The sequence below is a fragment of the Poecilia reticulata genome, linkage group LG7, assembly GCF_000633615.1.
Source record: "Poecilia reticulata strain Guanapo linkage group LG7, Guppy_female_1.0+MT, whole genome shotgun sequence".
Classification (NCBI taxonomy): Eukaryota; Metazoa; Chordata; class Actinopteri; order Cyprinodontiformes; family Poeciliidae; genus Poecilia; species Poecilia reticulata.
In genome coordinates this window covers 8,692,882-8,702,639 of record NC_024337.1, presented here as the reverse complement: position 1 = coordinate 8,702,639, position 9,758 = coordinate 8,692,882, and the positions used below count along the sequence as shown (strand labels likewise).

Here is a 9,758-nt window from a genome sequence, read left to right as displayed (position 1 = left end):
TAAACATTTAAATCACATTCGTCTGATGAAGTGCATGTTTTTTGCAAAACAAACTTATTTTGCATGTCAGAAATCTTTTCTTAATATTCTAAGTTTTTATTTGACTCAAAGTTTTGCTTGTGATTCTCACATGACGTTGTGGGCGGGGCCTAAAATCACAACAAAAGATTTCTGATGTGTGCAAATAAAAGTTTATGTTTGGCAAATAACTTTTTATGTTCACAAGACAAAAATTAGTTATTTAATTTAAAAAAGTTTTTTAAAGAAAACGATTTGTTTTTAAAAAAAAAGAAATCATCAATTCCAAAAGTTTTGATTACAATTTTATTTTACTTAACTGAGGTAAATTTTTTCCTCCATTGAATAATTGGGAAAAAATGTAACTTCATACTGTGTGAACCCTAAACTTAAAGTCTGGATGAGTTTTTTCCCCTTCATTAATGTCACTTTTATTACATTCATTATATCTATCATGGTAATTCAGGGTGAGTTATTTTTAATTCTAAATGAATAACCTTGTTGGACTTTTATTTAAGTGTTATTCTCCTTCTAGATACATTTACCTAATGCTGGAATAAATGCAATGTACATTATGCAGCAAAGGAAATTAGATGATCGGACATATATCCATTATGGAGATGATCGGTTTTGGATGGGCGATGTGCCCCTATTGCATAATAAATACTAAARAATGACTGATATCATTAAAGATACAGGGAAGAAGCCTTTTAGTTATCCAGCTTTGCTAACAAAGTCGTTAGCTAGCAGCTAGCTAATAGCACACCAACAACAGCCTAATGTCTGTATGATAAAAATACTGAATAGATAGATAAGAACAGTTTCTCCTCACCTGGCTGTCTCCTCCYGCTCAGTAGTTCTTCAGAGAAAGGCAGACGCAGAGGCCTGTCAGTGTCTGTTGTATTTCATTACCTCTCTGCTTAAACCGCGACTCCGAGCTGAAGCAGAAAYGATAYTTYAACGTTTTCYGTCATCTGACAAGCAGCAAGTCTACTCCACTTTATTCACCAAAAACGTTTTTTTTAAAATTCACCAAAAACTGTTTTGTAATCTGGAACGTTCGCTACGTTGAGCTCCAGTTAGCCGCTTTATCTCACTGTGAGAGAGGCAACTGTGTCACGGGCAAAAGGTCAAAGGTAACAAGGTGACCAGAGGGCTTATTATGTTGTACAAAAAAATAATAAAATAATTTTAGTACATGTTATGTGTCAGAAGGGGGCTTAGAAAATAATAATACAAAAAAAWAAATAAAATAAAAATAAAAATTGACCAAAAGGGCACTTTGGGGCAAAAAGGGCAGGTGCTCAAGCAACCCCAGCCCCTCCCTCTGCACGTGCCTGGCCCCAGTCATTGTTTCACCTACGGTGTTGCGATATTGTGCCCAACTGCTTTCTGGGTAACACAGACCAACAGACACGCTGCCGCCGCGTCTCTGCCCCCCTCATCTCCCCCAATCATCTGTATTAAAACAATAAAAGACCTGAAATATTTCAGTTGGTGTGCAATGAATCTAAAATATATGACAGTTTAATTTTTATCATTACATTATGGAAAATAATGAACTTTATCACAATATGCTAATTTTTTGAGAAGGACCTGTATAGATATATATAGATGTTTTTCAGCAGACGAGTTCTAGCTTCAGAGATTCAGCAGCTGAGATTGAGTCCAAAATCCGATATGAGATTCATCCGTGCTGCAGTGAATCCGTCTCTCTTTATAGATTCTCCTTCTTCTTCCTCACATCGTGTCTTTATGAAACGTTCAAAACAAAAATGGAAGATTTGGGATGTATCTTACTAATGAAAGAATTACATATAAATAATAGTCTTTGTCACTGTGGTGGGAAGTAACGAAGTACAAGTACTTCGTTACTGTACTTAAGTACAGTTCTCGTGTATCTGTACTTTACTTAAGTAGATTTAATAATGGATACTTTCTACTTTTACTCCACTACATTTTACAGTAAGTATCTGTACTTTCTACTTCACTACATTTCTACAAAACTGTCTCGTTACTCGTTACATCCAAGTCTCGTTGCTCTTTTTTTCCGTTAAAATGTGAAGTTCCGGGACTTAAGGTGGCGCCGTAAAATCCAAGCAATAACGTGACTTAGTGTCTGTTGTCACCCATCGCCTCCACCTTTTCTCGCAGGCGGAGCTCCAAGCACATGCGCAGTGGTTTCCTCTGAGCGTCAGTAATATAATAGCGCTCAAAAAGGTTATCATTAAGTCTCATCAACATCAATATTTCCACTAAATAAGAGGCAAAAAAATAAATAAAAGTTTGATAGAGGAAAAGCCTCTCAGACTCTGAGCTCAAAGCGAGATGCCAGAGAGCACCAAACTATTTTTTTTTAAAATATTAGACAATTAATTTAATTTCACAGAATTATCACGGTAGAAGCCATTTGTTTGTTAAATACTTAATGAAACATACAACCCGAAAAGGTGATCAACTCAAAACCACTCGCACCTTTTTACTCTCTGTCATTTAAGCACACCCGCTGCCATGGTAACTGCCTGCGCTCCACAAGCCAAGCAGAGATTACTTTTCAGGCTTGATATTTATTTTGCAATTATTAATAAGCACTTTCATGAACACAGCAGTGGTTGATTAGTTCATTTTAAACTTCTCCTCTGCTAGTTATTTTGGTAATGGAACTGAAACGCACAGAATTGCGCAACACCTTGTTGAAACAATAATTACTGAGATTATTATTTTTGTTGTGTCATTAATTTGAACACGTTCTTTAATAAAGTTACAAAGTTTTTGAGGACGTGCTGCTCTCAGCCTCCTGGCTGCGTTCAGTTTGTCACCTCATGCTGAGACTCAAAACCTTTGCGATCGACGTGTTGCAGCCCTGCTCTAGAAAAGCATGAACAGTTCAGAAACAATATGAAATGAGAAAAAAGGTATTCATTAACTGATTAAGTCGTGTTTTAGATTGTTCTTGAAAAACTAATCAGTCACGGCTGCACAGTGAACCCATTGATTCTTTACAGCAGACAGCCGCTCCCCTCTCTTGCAGGTACTGCATACCCCTGCTAAATCTTTTAGGGGTAGCGGTACCCGACCGTACCCCCCTACTTTCACCCCTGCTCAAGTCATACAGTAAATCCCTCTTTATTCCACTTTCAGTCATTCTAAGGAGTGTAAATATGTAGGTAAGAAGCTGTAAAGAGGGTTGAGATTAGAAAGATAAGTGGTTTCATGAAGCACGTGCGTGTGATTACATAAAAGACCAACGACAGAAGAGTTAAAACGCAGAGAAAGTCATCTGGTCAACAGGTGCCCATAAAATTAAAAACAGAGGGTAACAGATATTTAGACACAACAGTTACCTCACTTATCATCCATGGTCTCTCTGAATTATTTGTCATTTTGCCAACATAAACATATTTATTATATTTTCTGGCACTGATATCACAAAAGAAACTAAATTCATGTATGAATCCTGAGTGTTTGATCAAAGTCCTAGGCTTGGTAATCTTTATAAAAAGAAATATCTCTGCCATGTCATTTGAAAAAAAGTAATATTGTACACTCTGGATTGGTTTCAGAAAAGTTTTTATCCACATGAATCCGAACAAATCCGCCCAAGTGTTGTTTTAAACATGCCAGACCCACAGGCTGGTATGTTTAAAAATCTATTCATTTTCCCAGATATCCGACTACATGTGGATGACTGTTTGTTGGAAATAAAGACTGCACCTTCAGAGCTTTTGAAATAAATCCCATAAGGTCTCACTAAAGTTTTTCTACGCCTTGATATATTTTTTTTTACATTTTCTCTCATTCCCACCACCAGCATCTGCATCACTCTGACATTTTGCCCCAACATCTCAGAAACAGGTCAGTCTGGAATCTCTTAGTCTCCTCCAGCTGGTCTCACCTTTCCTCACAGCGTGGACGTGTGGCGGTTCTGACCCGGACAGCATGAAGGAGAGGCTTTCTGGGTTATCAGGGATCTTCACAATCCTAGACAAGGAAAAAGGACGAGTCAGGACAGCTTGTGCTTGGTGTCTGCTAAACACGTTCACCTGATTGATTCATGGCACTCACTCCTTGGCTTTGGTGGCGACCAGCAGCCGCAGAGAGCGTCGTATGCAGAAGGCCTGGTTGATCATGGCCTCCACCTCGGAGAAGGGCCGGAGGAACAGCAGGTCCTCGTTGATGGTGTAGATCTTCCTGCCCACCTGCAGGCCAGCCATCTGGGAGGACAGACAGGAGACAGAAGGCTCTTTTTATAGCTTGCAGCTTTCCTCTGTGTCTTTCAAAGCGTTGTTCAGAAGAGATTCAGATGAATCACACTTAGTTTACAAACGGCCTGCCACAGCAAGACCTCAGCTGATTTTCCTCCATGTGAGGCAAGTTTTTCCCTGACTAGTCAAAAACACAAAAAGTATTTTTGTCTAGTTTCTAGTGAAAATCTCTGTCTCAACTTGAAATTAAAATTAAAACAAAATTAGCTTACTAGGAATTTTTCTGCAAGATATGAAAGTTTGTTTTGATCCTCTGGCAGATTTTTTCACTTATAGTAAAATATTTTTTCAACATTATAAGCTAAAAGTAATCCATCAGGGGGACGAAAACTTTCTTTTTCTTATCAATATTCAGGTGTTCTTGACTAAAACAAGCTCCTTCATCTTGCATAAAAGTTCACTGCTAGCTTTGTCTTATTTCAAGTGCATGAAGATATTTGTACTACAAATTAGCTAAAAATCCTTGGTTATTGTGTTTTTGCAGTGCAGTATGTTTTGCAGTGTTCGGCATGTTGAGCGTGAAAAGAGTGGAGCAGAACCAAGCTACAGAGAGCAAGAGACAAAAATCAAGTATGCAGGACTAAGCAGGTACAGAAAGTTGTGTTTTCATACAGGAAGTGCATGTCAAGATTAATATGATTGCACTGCACATCTGGTTACTGCTGGATGGATTTGCACACATTTCCACACCAAACTCACAGCTCACAGTTTTAAAAATTAGAATAAATAGGAGTGGCAATATGGACTAAGAACGTTGTCGCAATATTTTATGGCACTGTTGTGATACTGATACGTATTATGGTTTTAAAAAAAAACTACTTATTACTAATTTTTTTGATAACTGTATGGCACCACAAACAGATTTGAAAAAATATTCCCATTTGCAACAGACTTCTTCAAGATGCCACTTACTTTAAAAAGTATTTTTTTTATTTACCTTCAATAACTGAAACGCATCTTGACAGTAATAAATCAAAAGTCTTTTCATGACGAGGAAGTTTTCATGATAACTGATAAATGCTGGGCCCTACCCTACATGTTTTCAGTGTGATCGTCTTCTTTGAGTCTACGGCCTTCACCGGGTCAAGTTAACCTTTACACAGATTGGAAGCATGCAACARCGCAGTAACAGTTGCATGTTTTGCTCTTCCAGGCAGTCCTTCGTTCAGATGGCTGCATGTCAACCAACGATCTCGTCTCTCACATCTTCAGTCACGTTGTCAGAATAATGCCGCCTCTGTCCGTGGCACTGAGGGAGCCCAGTGTCCCAGGAACGGATCCGGTCGGGGCCAAGCCACACACCCCGACTCTGGACCGCAGCCCGGCRTGGATGCCATGGCAACGGGAAGGAGCCGCGGCCCCTTGGACGAGGAGAGGATGTATGTGATTACACAGCATGGGAGCCGGACTACACGTGACTTTCTATTATAGCATCGTATAGTGAAAGACCTCAGTGTGTGCATGTGCGTGCGTGTGTGTCAGCCCCTTTCACAGCCCCATGGGAATCAGCTGAGCTTCATTCTCTCCTCTGGCACACAGGCCGAGTCACAATCAGCGATCCTGTTACTGCGGGGGGAAGGAGGGCTAAAAACACATGAGCAGGAGAAGGAGGAAGGAGAAGGAAGGAGCTGGAGCAGCCAGGAGGTTTCATGGTGTTAAATAGGACAGCCCAGCAGAGGACAGCTGAAAGGATAGAGAATGTAAAACTGGATTATAGGTGATAAACAGTGTGCAGTACTTTGTAAGGATCTTCATCAAACCCTTAAATGTTTTCCCCATTGTGTCTCAAACATAACCACAAACTTCAGATTTGGTTTCATCTGACCTCCTTCCACATGTTTTCTGTCTCCTCTTTATGACTCTGCAAATAAGTGTCTGCTTATTTGCACAAACGCCAAACACAAATGCCATGTTTGAGATTTATGCATCTAATAGCTGTCATGACGACGGATTCTCCCAACTGAGCCAAAGATCTCTGCAACTTCATCATCGGCCTCTCGACTGGTCTTTGACTAGATCTCATAACCGGTTACTTATGATGTGTTTATGATCTAAAAAACTGAACTGCCTTGTGGCTGAAACGTGCTCAACAAATAAACTTCACCTCTCCTTTCCTAGTTAGCAGAGGTGGGGACTMGAGTCACATGACTTGGACTCGAGTCGTTAAAATCAGACTTGAGACTTGACTTGAAAAAATGCTCAAAGACTCGGACTTGACTTTGACTTTCATGCCATTGACTTGGGACTTGACTCGACTTGAAGCTGTTTACTTGAAAAGACTTGATATTTTTTACTCAAAGTCTTAAAATGTAAAACACATTATTTATAAAGTGGCGTCATTAATTAATTTCACTCATTCCGTATCAATATGCGCAGACCGTCCCTCTGTTTCTCTTCTCTCCTAATGTATGTATGTGTGCGTAGCAAGAGACAAAAACGACTTGAAATGACTTGAAATTAAAGGTTCTTGACTTGAGACTTGACTCGACTTGAGGACAGAGACTTGAGACCTTCAACACAGTGACTTGGTCACACCTCTGCTAGTTAGTCATGTGATTGGTCAGATTGAACAGCAGCATCAGAGTAGAGGAGATAAACACAAATACACACCACATCAGATTTTATTTTTAAGAAATTTGGAAAACTGTTTCCTTATGTGTCTTCCAGGTACTTTGGGCCATTTTGCAGCACAATCCAGTAACTGTTAAATGCCGCATATATCAAACAGAACTTAAAAGAAACTTAACTTCGTAAGTAAACCCCTTAAAATTAAGTCTCTGTCTCTTTAAGAAGCTCCTGTTCTTAGCAACACTCAGCCTCATAACAACATTTCTGTGTTAAGCCATTTACAAACATTCTTCGAAGCAGAAACAGTTCCGCCAGGGGTTTCCTAATTGCTGCAGGCTAGTCTGAAGGAGCTGAGTGGGGGAGGAGCTGCTCTGTGAGGCTGAAGCTTCCAGGATGAGATGCAGGGAAGGTGATGTTTGGTGACAGCAAGCGCTTAGGCACCCAGCTATATGGTTGCCAAGGAGATTAAAGGATTTCTCAAACAGGCATGAAATAATCAAAGCAACACTCCAGATTTGTTTATAATGAAGGAATAACTTTGTAACATGGTGTAAAGCTCAAAGAAGAGGTCAATTTTACAAAACAATGCCCCTTTAACAATTAGACATTATGTACTTGGTGTTTTTGGCATTACTGTGACAAAATGACCTTTTAGGCCCAGTGGATACAGAAACTGATTACTGATTTCAAGTAAATTATTTCAGACAATACAAAAGTTTGTTTTATAGTCAGATTGATCAATTCAGACAGCAAACATTTAAAGAAAACAAGTACGCTCCATCAATTTCAAAGAAAAGTGGCTCTTTTTTATTTTAATAAAAAATTTATTTCATACAGTAAAACACAAATGTGTGTTTTGTCATCTGGGCAACGATTCTGAAGCCAATTAGAGAAGAGCAGGAGACTGACAACCGCTGTCAGAACAGAGGACGACCATAACTAACTGGAACGAACGCCTTGTGGCAGGAAGAGCGTCTGAGTGTGTGTGTGTTACCTCTGTGTGTGTGTGTGTGTGTGTGTATGTTATCTCTGTGTGTGTGTGTATGTGTGTGTGTTACCTCTGCGTGGGAGCCCCTGGTGACAGATTTCACCACAATGGCTTTGTTTTTCTCCTCAATCTCGAAGCCGTAGTCTTCCTCCTCAGGGTGAATCTGGCACACAGACAGAAACATTTATACTGCTTCATTGCGTGACAAATATTTTTTCTACACTTTTGCTAAAGTTTGCCCCCTTTTCCCAAAAAGTGTCACATCTACATAAATCCACATGTTAACATAAAATCCTTTGAGATTTTTGGGATTTTCTCCTCCTCCTGTCGGGAGTTTCACATCCGAAGATGTTCTTGGCTCTCCTCATCACACATGTCTCCTGGCCCCCACCACCCCATGAATTGAGACCGTCATCGTCAAAACCCATTAGGTCCTCCATTAGCGTCTGCTGCTGCTGCTGGGCTTTCTTCCTGCTGCACAGCCCTGATAAGATGGCGATCTCCTTTGTTGTATCAGAGGAGATGACTGCGGTAAATAAAGAGTTCCTGCACTTCGCCTCAGTAACGGGGCAAGAGCAGAGGGGGGATTGGTTCCACTAATCAAGTCAAAGCCGTTTCCACTTCTCATGGAAGGCCAGATAGCATGACTGCTTCCAACATTGGACGTGGAAAGAGACGCTGGCTATGCCTGTACGCTTCCGCTGGATAAACAAGTCCCTTTCTCTTGCACCAACTAGAATAAAAGCAGTCTGCTGGAGCTGCTGGCTGACCTCATTTTACCTGGTAAATTCATTTGTGTTATGATGTTAAAAGCTCTGAAAATTCTTACATAACTGCTTTGTCTTCCTGTTTGTCCAGTGTCCTCTTAACAAACCTGTGAGGCCTTCACTGATCAGCTGCTTTCGTACAGAGACAAACACAGGTAGGTAAACACAGGCTTTGAGTCCGCCTCAGGTTTATGGTTTTCTCAGAGTCAAAGGAACAGAGGATTCATCCAGGAAAATGCAGCTGATGATAATGTGATTACACACATGCACACTTTTATCTGAGGAGTGTAGCCGAATGTTTGCAGAAAAACTGTGGCCTGTTTTWACCTCAGATACATGAAACCTCATTGTTTCCAACTAAAACAATGTTATATGTGTTTATAAGGGAGGAGATAAACGCAGTGAAGTGGAACATCTGCCTGCCAGGTTTATTGTTCTTGAGATGTGTTCAGTCATTTTATTATTAGCATATACGTATATCTATATATGTTCCAGATGGTGCAGATATCACAATCTGAGCAGAGAGAGAATTTCTACAATTTGTGTGTAAATGTAAAATCCTGAAGGCTCACCACCAGGGACTTGGCCAGGATGTTTTCTATGAGTTTGAAGTCATTTCGCTGCAGCTGCTTGCTCTTGGTGCCGGTTCCCTCCGTTTCTTCATCAGCATAGAAACGGAAGAACTGCGAGTCATCTTTAAACTCACTCTTCTCCAAAACTGAGGGACGAAAAGGAAGAGGAGCACGCATGAGTATAAAAAAATCAGTAACAGACTGTATGCACATCTCTCAGCATGTATTGGCTGAATCTACAGCAAAACCAAAAGCTCTAAAATGTGATGTACTGTAGAAATAGGGAAACTTCAAAACAGAGAGGGCATTGGTCAATTAGGTCATAAAACCATGATGTTCATCTGAAACATCTGGAGTCAAAACACATCTGGGTAACAGCCTGGAAAGCTCTCCAGAAAGCACAAACAGATATCTGCTGTGTGTGTGTGTGTGTGTGTGTGTGTGTGTGTGTGTGTGTGTGTGTGCGTGTGTGTGTGTGTGCGTGTGCGCGTGTGTGTGTGTGTGTGTGCGCGCATGTGTATGCGTGTGTGTGTGTGTGCTTGAAATGAGAGTTGCTTTAACACATGGGGCACCTCAGACA

General features: G+C 40.4%; 1 protein-coding gene across 2 annotated transcripts in view; it reads right to left on the bottom strand.

Moving 5' to 3' along the window:
• prex1 (phosphatidylinositol-3,4,5-trisphosphate-dependent Rac exchange factor 1) overlaps nucleotides 1-9,758 on the bottom strand; it is an 85,912-nt gene that overhangs the window by 46,997 nt on the left and 29,157 nt on the right. For both annotated transcript variants that reach the window (XM_008413196.2, XM_017305840.1), the window contains exons 12-15: nucleotides 9,179-9,324; nucleotides 7,910-8,002; nucleotides 4,084-4,232; nucleotides 3,914-3,999 (exon numbers count right to left, since the gene is read on the bottom strand). In XM_008413196.2, coding sequence (XP_008411418.2) covers nucleotides 3,914-3,999; nucleotides 4,084-4,232; nucleotides 7,910-8,002; nucleotides 9,179-9,324 — 474 coding nt within the window. The remainder of the gene's footprint in view (nucleotides 1-3,913; nucleotides 4,000-4,083; nucleotides 4,233-7,909; nucleotides 8,003-9,178; nucleotides 9,325-9,758) is intronic.